Raw genomic sequence first — 17580 nt, forward strand, 5'->3', positions numbered from 1 at the left:
GACTTGGATGGGCGCTTGAAGGCATTACAGCAGCCACAAGGGGGTGGGTACAGATTCAGATTCATGACTGTGCGCGCATTAACGTTTACCTGGGTGGGGGATGTGGGCTGTGGTTGCCCCTAGACCAGGGCGAACATGGCAGGATAGGTCCCTTGTTGGGCAGGCTCCTAAGCACTCCACCCCCAATAGTGTTAGTGGGCATCTACTACTTGGCAGGGTCCTGTGTGTTTTAGGTGTGCAGCTAATGGATTTAGGCATTGTACCCCATAGGCGGGTGACTATCTTAGTAACTGGTAGTGCATGACCTAGTGCATAGGGCTGCTCCCTGTGAGTTGTCTACGCCAAAGGTAGTGTCTCCCCCCCCCCCTTTCTGTTTTGTCACCCTGGAGGCCGAATCCACCGATGGTGAGGTCACCAGTGGGATGGAAGGCAAGGGGAGCACCATGACGGGGATAGGAGTGGACACCACAGACAGCGACTCCTCCTCCGATGGAATCCACTCAACCTATCCCAAGCACACCTTCAGACCAGCATTCACCCAAATCACCACACAAAAGTGGCTCAGGCAAACACAAGCCCCACAGTTCATTTCACAGGCACTCACACAAGCACCATCCCCTTTCAGACACACCAACATCCACTGCCTCCACTGTGTCCCCCTCCTCCTCCTCGTCCACCACTCTCCCAGTAGTGTCTCCACTCACACCTGCATGCACCACATTCTCATCCACGACCTCCATCACCAGCACGCCCATCACAACACACCCCTCACTGGCAGTCACCTGACCCACATCCATGCTCACGTCCCCTGTGTCCTCTCCCAGTGTGTCTGTGACCCCTCCTCCCAAAGTACACAAATGCAAGCACCCACCCACCAAACAGCCATCCACCTCACAACAGCATCCAGCCCATGCACCTGCACCCAAACTCAGCAGACAGATACCTCCTACAACCACTACCTCTTCCTCCACTCCCAAACCGTCTCCCTTTTACCGCCCCAGTGTCCTTACGAAGCTTTTCTTGGCCAACTTTGACCTCTTCCCTCCCCCTCCCCCCATCCTTTCCCTCGGGCCAGGGTGGCCAGAACCCAGCCCAGCACCTCAGCCACCAAATCATCGTCCACTGTGGTTCTTGCAGCTATGAAAGGCTCAAAGGGGGCATCCATCAGCCCAGCCAGTGTCCCACCAACCCATGCCAAGGCGAAAACCATTCCGCCACCTGGCAAGGTGAAGAGGGGGACAGGATCAAGCAAGGGGAAGGAGCCACAACCACCCAGCAAGGCCACCTCAAAGACTCCAGCTGCCAGACCCAAGGTCACACCACCATCTGCCAAGGTAAGGAAGGGGCAGAAAACACCAGCCAAGGCACTTCAGGTGTCCGAGGCTGCAGGTGAAGGCCTGGTGTGTACCAGCACAACTGCCAGCACTGCCACGTGCACCGCGGCCAGCACCGCCAGCAGCCCCACTGCAAGCCCTGCCACCTGCACCACCGCAAGCACCACTACTGTCAGCAGCAGCAGCCCCAGTGGGCAGCCCTCCGAGGCTGCAGGAGAAGGGCTGGAGCCTCCCTCCACCACTGGCAGCACTGGCACCTGCATCACGGGCAGCACCCGCACCGCCGCAGGCCCCACCGCAAGCACCACCACCTTCAGCGTTGACAGTAGCACCACTGACAGCAGCAACAGCCCCAGTGGGCAGCCGTCCGAGGCTGCAAGAGAAGGGCTGGAGCCTCTCTCCACCACTGGCAGCACCCCCACCAGCCCCGGCACTACCACTAGTGTGCATTCACTCACCCAATTCTTGGCAGGATGAAGCACACTGGGCACAAAGCCCCCTCCAAAACCAGTGGAAGAAGGCATCCACTCACCCTATCCTTGGCAGGAGGAAGCACACTGGGCACAAAGCCCCCTTCAGAACCAGTGGAAGAAGGGATCCATTCACCCTATCCTTGGCAGGATGAAGCACACTGGGCACAAAGCCCCCTCCAGAACCAGTGGAGATATGCATCCATTCACCCAATCCTTGCAGGATGAAGCACACTAGGCAGAAAGCCCACTCTAGAACCAGTGGAGATATGCATCCACTCACCCAATCCTTGGCAGGATGAAGCACACTGGGTAGAAAGCCCCCTCCAGAACCAGTGGAAGAAGGCATCCACTCGAGAGACTGTGGCCTTGCAATCCCCAGGACCAGACCAAGCAGTCGGCAAACCACCCACTAGAGAGACTGTGGCTTTGCACTCCCCAGGACCAAGCTGTGGGCAAACCACCCACTAGAGAGACTGTGGCTTTGCACTCCCCAGGACCAAGCAGTGGGCAACCCACCCACTTGAGAGACTGTGGCCTTGCACTCCCCAGGACATCGCTGTGGGCATGGAGCCCCCTCCAGGAGCAGTGGCGTTTTACCATCTTCCGGCTGAGGTGCAAGCCCCTTCACCCTCCCCCTGAGGTGCCTGTGTGTTTTCAACCTGATGCCCCTGCAGTGTTCTCTCTGTATTGAGGCAGGAGTCAAGTGTGGGCTTGGCCTATGAGTTTTGGCCAAATTCTTATGTATATCTGACTATTTCTAAGATATCACTGATTTGACTATTCCTTTTGTCCTTGCGTTCTTCCAGGGGGTTACGGGGTGTAAATGTAATGTTGATGCATGTGTTTGTGTGTATGGTGTGGTGGGTGATTGTGGGGGTGGAGGGGTGGCGTGTTGCGTGTGTGTGTCACTCTCTTTTTCTTCCCCCCTCCCCTGTGTACTAGGTGCAGTACTCATGTGGTCCTTGCCACCGCCATTGGTACTCCTGGTAGATGAGGATGTAGACGAGCATGGGAGGACCTGCAGCTTAGGCTCCATGGCATCCTGGTTCTTCGTTGAGTGTCAAGAGGTGAGAGGTGAGTGGTTTCTCTTTCAAGTACTGTTTCTGTTGTGCTTTTGATTGCGTTGGTACTGCCCCAGAAAAGCTGGCGGATGGGTGGGTTGTGATGGGGTGGGCAGTACATTGACCCTCCGCCTGGCTGTTGGCGGTTACCACTGCGTTTTTTGTTGCTGCCGCTGTGGCGGTCGGAGTGTTAAAGTGGCTGTATGTTTTGCCGGTTTCCGCCGTGATCATGATCCTATTTTTTTTTAACACTGGCCTGTTGGCAGTATCACCGCCGCTTTAACACCGACTGCCAGGGTTGTAATGAGGGCCTAAATGTTTCATATATTTTTCATTTGGATTGGGAATTTAATTCTATTATTTCCTTGACTGTATGGTACTGCTTGAACGTAACAGGCACTTTTCTGGGATTGCCTGCTGCTTGTTCCACAGTTTTCAGGAGTTTAAGCATGGATTCCCTAACAACTGTATTTTAATCTAACCATTTTGTATTTATTAAGTCGGTAGGAGTCACCCCCGTTTCTGAGATAATACCACCCAGCTGTGGCGGCCCGTCCATTAGGGCGGAGGGGCCATGCCCCCCCACCTTTTGCCCCTCATGAAGAGTGTCTGTTAGGCTGAACAAAGGTCAGCCTGACAGACACTCTCCATGTTCAGCTCAGGCAGGCAAGGTGCCTTGAGGCCCTCCCCTGGGTGACGAGGAAAGCATCACCAATTGACACTCTCCCTTCAGGTTTAAACCCTGAAGTGCCCAGGGCGAGTGTGAATCAGTGACACTTCATCACATAGTGGGGTGGGGTCAGCAGTCTCACTGACCCCATCCCACTCTGTGACGAGTCTGGTACTGCTGCCTTCCCTCATTGGCTGACCTAATGTTGGCAGCAGTCCCAACCCTCCTGGGACCTGGAGGCTGAAGGTCAGTGTGTGTGTGTGTATGTGTGTGATGTTTTAAATTGAATGGTATGAGTGTAGTTAATGGATGTGCATGCGTGTCTGTGTGTGAAAGAATGATTGTGTGTGTGTGTGTGTGTCCTGCCCACCCGCTCCCTTCTAAAGCTGCCGGCCGCCACTGCCACCCAGTTCTTGCTTCTGAAAGGTGCATTACTATAAAGGCCAATGTTTTGTCTGACAGCAAACAAATCTGACAGCCCCAAGTTTTCCTCAAACATTTCTATATATCTAACCATACTCCGTGTAGGCAGACCACTTCCTCTTCCAAAGGATAAAATATATTTGCCACTTGGTAATGGCTCCACTGAAGCTGACAGGGTGCTAGAGCCAAAGCTGGTAACGACAGGGAGATAATGCTTGGGTGTGAGCTGTGCCTCCCTGGAGTCCATTGAACTGCACATCTTTGAAGCGGACACTTGGCCACAGCGCTTCATAAACTTTCACTTGTGAAGGAGGACAATGAGCCGTGCTCCTCACAGATTTGCCAAAGAAAGGCGATTTGGCCTTTTGTCAGAGTTAGATAAATTCGGATCAGCCGTGTGATAACTAACTAAATATATGTAAGGAGTGTAGACATACGAACTCCAATGTTTGCTTTGATTTAGTTATAGATGTATCTACAGTCTGTGAATTTGGAATGTGTAAATGTTCCTGCTAAAATATAAAAAAATAGAGTTAATTTAAAATGTTAAGCTTTAAAAAGAGTATATATGCAGAACATGTTTTCATACACATGCCTATTTAAATGAAAATGCAGATATGTTTTATATTCAAAACCTATACAGCGTTGCAAATCATTTTGGCATATTTACTGAAGTGTCAAATTTGACAATTTAATGTTACAAATATTTTTTCTCTTCTTTTGAACAAGTCTTTTCTCCCTGTTGCACCAACGTTTATTGTTCAATCACGTTATTTGGTCGTATTTGCATGTAAGAGAAACACAATCCAAAATGTTAAGCTTTAAAATGCTCGGAATGAGAGTTTGTAGCCAGAACATGTTTTCATACACATGCTTATTTAAATTAAAATGCAGATATGTTTTATATTATATATTCAAAAACTTTACAGCTTTGCAAAACATTTTAGCATATTTACTAAAGTGTCAACTTTGCAGACATTTGTTGGAGTTAATATGGCATTCTGAGGATGGGAGATATTTGTGCAGTTTTAATGCTGTTCAGAAAGAACTTTGTTAGGAAAGCCTCTGACATTGTGAAGAAATACTAAGACTGAACAAAATAACAAATAGAAACCCTTTCACTAGAGCCACAGGTAGTGAATTGTTTACTTGTTATTTACAGGGATAATTTGGGAGCAATGATTATGACAGTAGTTTCCAGCAGGCTTGGTTTGGTGAAAGAGCTCTGCTGGTGAATCTGTAGACCAGTGATTGGAATATTGTTGATCACATCGGCATATATTTTATTTTGGTTTTAGATATTTTTTGAGAAAATATTATCTGAACAGTTCTAGTGAGTGCTAATTTGAATTATGATGACTGAGTTAACACAGTGTCTGATTTAACTGAAAGGAATTCTAAATTGATTAATGAAAGTATTGATATTTTCTTTGATGTAGTACCCTTTGTTACAAGGAACAGTTTTCATGAAGCCTTTTAAGTATTATGAAGTGACCCGGAGCTATTTCTAAGTGTCACCACTGTATGTCAATTTAATTTTCCTTCTTTGCGTGCCTTTGTATGGGAATCCAGATCTCGCTCCCAACTTTTCCCCAGCAGTGGATATTTTTTTCCAGAAAATTCCCTCCTCAAACTACAGAGTTTAAACCTTATAGTACCTGTCTGAAAAAAATGTCTTTGGCAGACGCCGTCTTGTGTAGGTTTGTGGCACAACTCATGTTCTTGCGAGGAGGATTGCCCTATGAATCTGTACATGATCCAGGAATACAAAGTGCAGCTGTATGTCTCTGAACACTGAAAGAAGTCATGCAAGTCATGCTCTCTCTCAAAGTCGAGGGTGTAGACCAGTTCCTGCTCTCAGGGCCATTTCCAGGACAAGACCTCATTGCAATCCCAGTCTTCTGGTAAATCGAAGCAGAAGCATAAGAAGACCAAGCGGGATTCTTCTCAGTCACACTACACTGAGCCTGAGAAGTTACCTGGACGTCAGCCCCAACCAAAGAGCTGATTTTCTGCAACTAATCCTGATGCACCCTAAGTTACTGGGGTCACTGGCAACATCACAACAGATTGAGGCCCTTAAAGAAGCAATGTTGCTATTATTTGGCACTCTTCCGGCTCTCTCTATTGTGCTTTCAGGCTCCAAGAATCAGCAGAGGCCTCCAGTCAGGACACTCTCAGTGGGTCCCCCTCAGCTCCATTTGTGCTTACTGAATGTGTCTCAAATTCTGCTCCAACAATGGAGTCGACTTCCTATCTGGCACCAAAATCTATGTAGAATCCTTTGACATCGACGCAGGCCCCAGTACCACAAGTGCAGAACGAGGACCCTGTTCCTACATCTGTTTCAGAGCCAAATTTATCTCAGCCTCACATAGATCATTTTGCAGTCCATTTTGACTAAGATAGAACCATGGCCCTGTCTTACAGCCATAATCCAGAGCTCTAAAAATCTTTTGTTTCTGACTCTGATCACAGTCAGCTTTTGGAAATGACAACGGAGATGATGGGGTTATTTTCCCCCACACTATAATGTGATGATATTTTATATATGCACTTACAGGAGCCTGTTGGTTGGACACTTCCCTAGGCACTGGGTTGTGTTCTCATCCTCGCCCATCAATGGAAGACAGTGCCTTGTTGCTGTCATGATGAGGAGGGCAGTGAAGGTATTAGATTTATAGCTGCCAACTACTGAAGTCTAAATTAAACTGTGAACAGACATTGGGCAACATGGACAAACAGCCTTTATCCTTAATTTCCATTCAGTGAAGCCGTGACTGATGCCCTGATGGCCATGCCGTCTAAGCCTTGTTCCTGACCACCGTTGAATGGGCAAGCTGCCAGGTGCCAGAGGCCGGCACAGGGGACCCTCATTGTTTGACAGAGCAACCTACACCAGAACGTTTGGTTGTTCAAGTTTCCACCAGCAAGGTTAACCCAATTTAATTGCAAAATGAATAGAAACATTTTGGAAACAGATGTTTTCCTTAGTCAGCCTAACCCTTTGGTGAGTCAATAGCAGCTGTTTGCCGGGGAGATATGTTCATGATTTATGGGACATGGTTGGTGAAATGTTTCCTGCAGTCCCTGATGAATTTCGGGCCAACCTGGCTCACCTTTGTGGATGTTGCGGATGTGGCCAAATACATCATACTCTTAGGACTGGAGAGCACTGATTCCTTAGGTAGAGCAGTCGGCACCAGTGTGGTGCTTAGGAGTCCCACTTGATTAATAATCACTAGCTTCTTTGGTGACATGCAGGCCTCTTTGATAGAAATAGATATTTCTTCTTTGGTGAGAAGGCTAATTCAACACTGGAATGCTTCAAGAAAGGCCGGGCCACAACACTATCCCTTCAAGACTCTTCCTTAACAATTTTGCTTCTTTTGAAGCTAGAGATTTAGTGTACCATGATGGTTTGGGATCAAGCAGACAATGTCCAGGCCACCAGGGGCAGCAAACATTCCCGTTCCCACCCCTGTGACATAGTCCTCCAAGCACTCTGTGGGAGGCAGGATCAGGCATTTCTTTCCAGGATGGTAAAATATAACATCTCTCAGGTAGATTCTTCAGATCCTTCAACAAGGCTATTCACTGGAATTCCTTCTCGGCTCATCTCATCCTCCACCCACATCAGAGCATCTGTCAGAGGAGCACCTGTCCATTTTGTTTCAGGCAGTGCAGGCTGTTTGTGTCAAAATAGCCTTAGACAGGGCTCTGGCTCCAGAGGTAGGTATTGGATGTTATGCCCGCTATTTCCTTGTGCTGAAGAATGACAGAGGATACTTATGGGGCCCAGGTACTATCTTGCCTGTATCCAGGTGACTGGATGGTGGTTTGGGAAGTGCAGGATACCTAGCAAACACATCTATGTTCTCTTTAACACACTTTCACTCACAGTCTCACAGATTTGCATGCAAAAACACAACATCACACACTAACATCAGATACACACCACTCACGTACTTATACTTATTCCACTCCTTCTTAAATTGGCAGGCCTCAGTAGGCATTGCACTCATCCACCTTGCAGGACACCAGCATTGTAATGCAATTCTGGCTGTTTTTGCTGGTGTTGCTTTCAATATTTTCTCTGTGGAAGCCTGGAGACACAGTTTTCACCACCTCTTCTTTCACCTCTTCATACATACAAATAAATGAGTTTACAGAAAGTCATCAGCCTTTGGATGTTGCTGGCATCAATAAGTAAGCACCATGAGCCAGATGGATGAGCATATTGTTAAGCCGCAAACACCCAGAATCAGACTTTGCGACCAACATTTTTTTACTGTGTACAAATCTATTGTTAGATTTTATTGACTCTTAAATAAAAATTGTGACTGGATCTCGATTTTGGTATTTGGAAGGGGCATGTTCTATGCATCTCTTTTAAATACCGAATCAGAATCCAATGTATCAATGGTTTGCAACTGTAATAACAGTTGCAAACCAGTGAAAAGTCAGCAACTTCCAAGTTGTCATGGTAGCACATTTGCAAATGAGAAGGTGTATTGGACTCCTTCCCTTTGTTAATTTTTGTGAAAAGGTTTGTGGAGAGTACACAGTGGTTCAGGGCACCATTGCCAACTCTCAGTGAAATGCTTAGAAACAGTTATTTTTTAAAGCAACTCCATTTACTTTAAGAAAAACAGCCGTATTTAAAAAAAGTGTTCTTTCGTGAAACTCAGTCATATATGTGGTAGTCTGCTGACCCTTTTATGTCACCATCTGTCTGATTGCCTATGTTTGGAGTGAGGTACAATTTGAAATATGCATCATGAATATTAAGGAGGTAGGCTGAACTGTGACTCACTAAAATTTTGAATTTTATAAACCAAATTATAGGTAGAGAGCACAGTTTGTGTCATTCAGTACTGGTTGCAAAAAGACTGCTTGCAAACTGTGCCTGCTTTTTGTAGCCAATATTAATAGTAAATCTGGCCTGATGTTTGAAAATACTTAAATATATCCTGCTGTTAATTTCAATCCATCATGTGCTCCTGAATTGCTCAGAGTTTAGCTAGTAAGATGACCTACAATTTAAGTGCTCATTACAAGTATTTTCATTGGTAACTGTTAAAAACTGGGTTTCTGGTTGGCAGACATATGTACCTTGTCCAAGCAGGAACCACAATCCTAGTCAGGGTATGTCACAAACGCCCCCTAAATTAACCTGTGCTTACCCTCTGGTATCTTGGCACACAGCAGTCAAGCCTAACTTAAGAGTCAATGTTTTAAGTATTTGTGCAACACCTTAAAAAGGAAAACAGTGAAAACACCACACAAAAAGATACCACACCTTATTAGAAAAATATACTTTATTTTAATACATAAAACAAGACAAACATTACAAAAATCCAATATGTAGATATTAATTTTTAAAGAATAAATGGTAAAATAGCTCTTAGAAATAAGAAGCTCTAACCTGGATTATCTGGTCACGCCGGACCAGGACAAAGTGAAAAGTTCAGGCCAGCCACGATGGAGCATGGACAAACTACAGGGACCCCGTAGGGCCCGCTGAACAAAAGCACCTTAATCCTGGTTGCATCAACGCCAAAGATGTGGGCAGCATGCTGAAAGTGCAGTGTTGGTGTGGATTCCTGTGGTTACTGCAATGCGTTGATTCTTCCATGCAGTAGAACAGATGTGTGGATCTTATCCTTGCAACAGAGGTGATGTGTGGGATTTGAGATGGGGCATATCTGAAAGTGATACGATGAGGTCAGTCCACTCTGGAGAGGCAATGCGTCGATACCGATCCATGCAATGGGGCCGATGTGCTGGGTTATGATCCACACAACATAGGGCGTTGCACCGGTTCTGATACACACAGCGGTGGTGATGCATCGTTTCAGCTCTGCAAACTCTGTAAGCCCACTTCCAAGGGTCCAGGGCTGGACTGGCACCACTTGACAGGGTAGAGTCATAGATGGCAGAGTCCAGGTGTAGATGTAGGTGGGTTGGAAGTGTTTTATGTCCCTGAAACTTCAATTAGGAGACCAGTCAACTGACCGTTAGAGTTAATCTCAGTTCTAGGTTGGAGAGATGCAGGTCTAGTCCTTCTCATTACCAGGCAAAAGAACAGTAGGTCAGAAAAGCAGGGATCCAGCAAAGTAGTGGTCCAGCAGAGTGGCTGTCCATGTAGCAGCATAACAGTCCTTCTATCTAGTGGTCCAGAAGTGTACTGAGTATACTGAAGTGTACTATGTTGGTGGTGTTAGAGGTCCAGTACTTATATCCAGTTTTGCCTTTGAAGTGGGGCAAATTCAAAGAGATGACTTTGAAGTGCAGTCCACGCCCTTCCTGCCCTGGTTCTAGACTCACTACAGGGGGGGGTATGCAGCCCTTTGTGTGTGGACAGGACACCGCCTATTCAGGTGTTAGTGAGGCTTTGTCCAGCTCTTCCCTCCCATCCTGCCCAGGATGGCCCATCCGGACACAAATGGCCCTTCAAGTCACACCTAAGCTCCCTTTGTGTGTGGCTGTCTAGGGGGAATACACAAAGCCCAGCTGTCACCCACCCTAGAAAGGTGATCAGAGACATGTAGCAGGCACCAAATAGCTAAAGTAAACTTATAAAATGTAATAAGGTACTTCCAATGATAAACTAAGGTGGAGAGAGGCCTTGCAGTAGTGAAACACAAATTTGAGTTTTTCACTACCAGGGTATGTAAAACTTAAAAGTACTTGTGCAACTTTTTAAATACACTGCACCCTGCCCTTGGGACTTAGAGATGACTTATATGTATTAAAAAGCAAGGTTTGGGCCTGGGAAAGGGGTTATTTTTTCAGGTTGACATGGCAGTTTAAACAGCACACACAGGCTCTGCAATGGCTGGCCTGAGACATGTTTCAAGGGCTAATTAAATGGGTGGCATAATGAGTGATGCAGGCACTAATAGCATGTAATTTACAGACCCTGGGCACAGGTAGTGCCTTCTTTTAGGGACTTATAAGTATATTAAACATGTCAGTTAGGGAAAAGCCAATGTTAACACGTTTCAGGTAAAGGTTTAGCACTAGTTAGCAGTGGTAAAAAGTGCAGAGTCCTAAGGCCTGCAAAAACAAAGTCAGCAAAAACAGGAGGTCTGAAGGCAAAATGTTAGGGGGAACCACACCAAGAACTCTAGGTCTAACAATAACCCACAACTGGAATTGCTTTGCCAAATGTTCCCATGTTTCTAAATTGACAGTGTCATCAGTGTAACCCCAAACTTACTGGGTACAGTTATAACCAAGTGTTATCATATCATTACAAGTAGTGTCCTGATTAATGAGAAATGACTAAGGGGATCGTGAGCTTTCACTAGAATTCCAACATGTTTTTCCCTCATTCCGACAACATTTACCAATGTATATTTCTCAAGGTTATACAATATAATCCACCATGCCACATAATCCACCATCTGTTAAATAATCTGCAGATTTTTTTAAAAACTTTATTTTTAGCTCAAACAGTTAAAAAATGACTAAAAGAGCAGCAACGTGTTGCTGCGCTATCAAAGGCCCATTGAAAACTCTGACTTGTCAATTTTCTATTGCTTATTTCTATAATTTGTTCTTAAAATGATGCTAGTGAGGTACAACCAGAGCCCACCAATGTCCATTAACAAGTGTAAATATGACAATATAATGAAGTTTACAAGTACTGCAGTCATAAAATGTGTTGCGTTATGCTGCATAATTTGTGGTTTCTTGCTGCATAATTGACTCAATCCTGCCATATAAATTGTCCCTTCCCTGCTGCATAGTTCCAGTGGCCCTGTTAATACCTAGTGAAATGTGTGCACGGAATGTCCTGAGACAGGCTATAGAGAAAACTCAGATTTCTGCCTAAATTGGAATCTATGGAAAACCTGTAATGAACATCTTGATATGTGTAAAATGAGTGATTTCACGAGTTATTCTAACTTGATTGTGCAGAAGTATTGATTGGAAGTTTCTCTAAGCTTACTGATTAATTTTTTCCTTCTGCACTATTTTTTATTATGTGTTAGGAGAACGGAAGACAACAGTATCCTGTACAAAGATTATGAATAAGAATATCAGTACAGTGGACAACAAAAAATGCAAAGACTTGACAAAACCTAAACCACAGATCCGTAAATGCAATGAACAGCCTTGTCAAACCAGGTGATAAGTCTTTGATTGCCTACAAATAATTTTTGTAATTTGTAGCCCCTAATTTATTGCTGCACCCCATTGTTTTTTCATTCTTTTATTTCATTCTGTCTATCTGTTTTTGTCTCTTTCTTTGACTCTGTTATCTCTTCTTTCTGCTCGCTCGCTCGTTCTTCTAACAAGGATCCTACTCTGAATAAAGGTATATTAAGTGGGGAATATTTTAAAAAATACATTTAAAACTGACAGTTGAGTGCTAGGTGGGGAACTGTTGATGAGGTTATTTTCTTGATGCAGGGAACTTGTTTCTATGTCCGTAATTACACTTCTCATGAAGATAATTGATTATGATAATCTAGATGACATACGTTAATGACTGTCCAATGACCTACCGAGTTCCCATTTGGAGAATAGGGGAAGAGGTTGTAATACATGGCCTACCCTTATTCTAGTGGCAACCCAGGTTAGCAAACTAAGAAGGAAAACAATCCTAAATATCTAATCTCGCATCAATGGGAAGCCCTACTTGAGGCCTTCAAATCTAGGATAAACACCTCTGATCCCTCCCACCTGGCTGTTCCCTTACCCCCTTTTCCCTGACTGATGCCCTCAACTGGCTGGCCGCCACTGCAGTCTTGCCTACTACATCACTAGCCAGTCATTTGTTACAAACCTAGACCCTTGCCTACTTCATCCCCCTATTTACCCCCTTCCCCAACTCCAGGCACTCTCCTACATTGTAGGCACTCTATTAGCATGATCTCTTCTTTTACAACAATAATGATGTCCCCTGCCTGCTTTGTGAGGGACCAGCCACTTTTGCGCATTAGTTGTGCACCCGCTTGGTTGTTATTTTTTACTGTTTACCCTTGACTTGTTTGCCTCCTTCCTCTTGTGACTATGCGCGCACACCTGCCTGTGCCATTTATGCTCCCCTCTGGCTCTGGAACATGCACATCCTACCCCCTGTTTTATTACCTCTACTATTACCCTAAGCTCATGATCAGAGGTGTAACGAAAATTGAGGGGTCCCCCCTCCGGGCTCAGTTAGGAGCTCTCAGGCCGTGCTAGTGTGCTGAGGGGGCCCCCTGAAGCACGGTGACCTTTCGTACCACAGTGGCTGCGGGGGCGTATGTTTCGCTACTGCTCATGATGTGCACTGTTGTACTGACGAATATGCCTGAGAAAACTCAATAAAAACATGTACATGCTGGAGTGCCCCTTTGCCCCTTCTGGGACAATACATTGTTTATATAATTAAAGCAACACTGAGTTAGAGGCACAGCTCTGATGCAATGATATGTCTAGGTGTTAGAAGCTTTCTCCAAATGGGCAATGCAAGCATTAGCATATTGTTTAATGTGTTCCCGGCCTTAAACAAAATGTACTGATTTTATGCTGCGAAAAGGCCAAGACACGCAAGTTGTACAATATATTCCTATAATATTAGCATGCAAGCAAAGTATATTAAGTGACACTACTCAAAAGCACTGCAACTAAAATGTGTAACATATGAAATATATAATGAAGCTAACAGTGATGAACCAGCATAGGGCCTCACTTCAGTGTATATTTTTTCACTTTAGAGGAGATTGAGGGGCATATTTATAAGCCCCTAGTGCCACCGGAAGTGACACTCCGGTGGTGCTATGACCTGCGCCGTATTGACAAGGTGGTGTTAAGCCAAATTTTGTGGCTTAACGCTACCCTGTAAATACGGCCCCTTCACACACAGCACTTTGCATGGAAGGGGCATGCAATGGTTGTTGCTGTGGGCGTGCCACAGCAACACCCATTTCATTTTGATGCTGCCCCAGATTTACTTATTTTGTTAACCTGAGGCAGCGCCAAAATTTAACACTACCCCAGGGGTGGCATTAGCAAGGTGCAATGAGGAGGAATACCTTTATTGCTCCTCGTTTTTTGCTTTTTCAATGTGTGCTGCATTCTGCAGCAGGCATAGAAAGAGCAAAATGCCAGAAATTATTGTTTATGTGCCGGAAGGTGTCCCTTCCTGCACATAAACAATCATTTCAAAATGCCTCTTTGGCACTTCTGTGTGTGCTACACACACAGAAGTGCAAAATCGCCATTAGTGATTGTTTATGTGCGGGATGGGACATCTTCCCGCACATAAACAATCAAACCCATCAACGCAGACATCCTTGAACGATAGTGCAAGTATGCCTGCGTTGGCGCAAGGCAGCACAATTTAACACCAGCACAGGGGGAAACGCAGGGGTGCACATAGTATGATAAATATGGCGCATCCCTGCATTTCTAAAGTGACGCAGCTCGGTGCTGCCAATTTTAGTGCAGCATTGCCCTGCGCCACTTTTCAGTAAATCTGGGCCGGAGTGTTTCTTGATATCCCATAAGACATCAAAGCCCCCTATAAAATTGTTGTTTCAGTAGTGAACCATTATGGAATAAATTAACTAATTAACATGACTCAGGAAGTAGGTATATGTCCTGGGACTGGGGATCAGATCATATGAAAACAGATGATGTTCTTCAGATTTGCTTTGGCAGCTCGTGTGAGAAGTTTGAAGGGGGGCTATGTCTAAAGAAGGGTCTGCACTCTTATTCTTCTTCAAGCTTTAATAATGATATTCTGTCATTTAGGTACATGTCAAGAGCGGAGAATTCCCTATGCTTTGTTCCATATGACCTCATACAGAAGGCTTTATGGCGCCCTACATGGCACAAACTACTCTATGCCAGAATGCACAAATACCGCACCCCCTTCATTAAATATAAAAATAACTAATACATATGTGTATTAGTTATTGTGTATTATACATATGTGCATCAGTGGGAAAGGTGTGGCAGCATTGTTCCTGGCTCATAATTGAGCTGGTGGCAATGCTGTCGCACGCAGGGTGCACCACCGCCACCACAGCAGACAGTGCACATTTCAAGGGTGCTGCTCAGGGGGGCACCTCCACTTCCCATGCCATGGGAGTGCGCAGTGCAGGGGCTCCCCTGTGGCCTCTGCACTTGTCCTCCACTAGTCTTTTCATGGTAGGGAAACCACCATGAAAAGGCTGGTAGAGAACAAGGTTGTAATCAGCATGGCGGCGCTGAGTTCAGCGCTCTTGTGGCTGACTACAACCAAGACCACTGTCTGCCCGGTGGGGACAGCGGTCTTTAATGTGGAGGTCAGACAGCCACAGCTGCAGTGTCCAACCGCCACCACGCGGCTGGCGGTCTTAGGACCACCAGCCTCGTAATGAGGCTGAAAGTCATTTAATTTAGCAAGTTTATGGAGTAACCTGCCAAACCTTCCTATTCTCAGTCCACTTGAATATCCTGGTTATTGACTGACCTATTAGGTGGATTTTGCAACATTTGGTCATCTTTGGTTTGGTCACCCTCAGTAACTGGATCCCCCATTTCCTCATTAACTTGATGTAAATTCTCTCCAATATCCTCCTCCATCATCAAGTTATATTTCCTTCAATTTAATGGACATTCATTAAAAAATGTTATTGAGTCTCCATTCCCAGCTCTGGTGCATTTGGCCAATGACACAAAAAAGTTTTCCGTTGCCTAATAAACCAGAATGACAAAATATTTGTTCTACTCTGATTGGATTTGAAAACCTACTTTGCTCTCTCCTTAGAATACCCGACCATTTTACATTCACCATGCCACCCACTTTCAAATTAACATTGTTACAGCCATGTTTTTATTATGGTATTCTTTGTAAATATTCTGGGCTTTAGTAATTCTTTCATTCACTACTTCTGGTTTCCACTCCACTTTTCTGCCTTTGGGCATCCAACTAATATTTTCTCTTAACATTGGTATACTCCTCCTCATTAGTTCAATTGGACTATAGTCAGTGGCAGTGCAAAGTGCAACCCTGAATGCCCAAATGGTGTGGAATAATTTAATTTTCCAATTTAAACTATTGTTTTTCGCCAACTGCATTGCTCATTTAATGACCTGTCTAAACCTTTCCACTGCACCATATCCTGTCGGGTGATAAACTGAAGCTGTCTTATGTTTAATTCCCTTTCTCTTTAGGGACTTCATGAATATATCAGATGCAAACTATGGTCCATTGTCTGTGATAATACATTTGGGCAATCATTCCTTCAAAAACATTCTATCCAAAAACTGTACTATGCACTTAGATTCCCCATTTTCTACAATTCCCACCTCTGGCCATTTTGAGAAATGGTCAATGGCAAACCAGTAAGTTCTTCCGTGCCTCCTCTTCTAAAATTGGACCAGTTACATCAAGACTTATTCTTTTCTGTGCATGGCATTAATCTATCATTTTGATTCTTAAACCTGCTGGTAGAATTGTTCTCCTACTCCTGCAAACTGTACCCTTTTCTCCTGATAACTCATGCCTTAATTCTCTAAATATTCTATTTTTTCACTCAATGTTTTTTCTCAGGCCAGTTATTAATTATTTTGTCATGGAGAGACATTAAAACTTGGTCCTCATTGTTGGTTTTGATCCACTCTTCTCTTCCAATACTTTGGTCACAATTACCAATGTTTGCTACACCTTTTCTCAATATCCTCTTCAGGTACTTTGTCTAATTATAGTTGTAGTCTATTTAAAAGAAATCTGCCAATTTGTTTTTAGGACCTGGTACATATAGCACCACATATTTACAATCCAAGAGTTTTGTGGGCATTCTTGATAGACCTGGTGAAGCATTGTACTGTTCTTTGGGGGTTAAGACCTTAGTAATGGGTTTGTGATCACTTCCTAGTATCACTTCAGAAACCCAAGTGAACTGTATGCAATGTTCTATTCCCCATACACAGGCCAGTGCTTTGCGTTCAATAACTGAATTCTTCTCTTCAGTAGGAGTTAATGAATGTGAAGAAAATGCAACCACACACTCATTCCCGCTTTCAATTCCCTGACTTAGAACTGCACCGATGCCTTTTCCTCTTGCGTCTGTTGTGTAATAGATTTTAGATTTTGATCAAATCCTCGTAATGTTAATGCTCACAAATATCATTTTAGACTCTTTAAAAAACTCTTTGACAAGCAGGGGACCACTCAAATGTATTCTTAATTTTTAAAAGTTGTCGAATAATGTATGTTTTACGCAAAACTTTTTCAATAATCTTCAAATAACATTCTAGGTCTAAAAAATTTCTTACTTCATCTTTGTTCCTATGACTCGGGCAATTCGTAATGGTTTCTTGTAGATCTTTTTTAGGTTTATCCCCTATATCCACAGATACCTCATGTCCTGAATAAGTCACGCTTTACTTGGCAAATTTACATTTTGTAAACTCCACAGTCAGCCCCTTCCTTTACAATATTATAATTACTTTTTCAACAGTGTGGTCATGTCCTTTCCTAGATCCTCCCACAATCAGGATGTCAGCCTGATGAAAGTCCACATTTCTTAACCCCTTAATCAATTAGAACATTAGTCTCTGAAACATGGCCGCTGCAGAGGCTAGGCCAAAGGGAACTTTTACAAACTGAAAACAACCAAAAGGTGTGATGA

The 17580-nt window shown here is 44.5% G+C and overlaps 1 protein-coding gene across 2 annotated transcripts in view; it reads left to right on the forward strand.

The window, feature by feature from the left end:
- Positions 1-17580, forward strand: part of ADAMTS19 (ADAM metallopeptidase with thrombospondin type 1 motif 19) — a 1141020-nt gene that overhangs the window by 978128 nt on the left and 145312 nt on the right. For both annotated transcript variants that reach the window (XM_069227292.1, XM_069227293.1), the window contains one exon: positions 11965-12100. In XM_069227292.1, coding sequence (XP_069083393.1) covers positions 11965-12100 — 136 coding nt within the window. The remainder of the gene's footprint in view (positions 1-11964; positions 12101-17580) is intronic.

The sequence above is a fragment of the Pleurodeles waltl genome, chromosome 1_1 (genome assembly GCF_031143425.1).
Source record: "Pleurodeles waltl isolate 20211129_DDA chromosome 1_1, aPleWal1.hap1.20221129, whole genome shotgun sequence".
NCBI classification, from domain to species: domain Eukaryota; kingdom Metazoa; phylum Chordata; class Amphibia; order Caudata; family Salamandridae; genus Pleurodeles; species Pleurodeles waltl.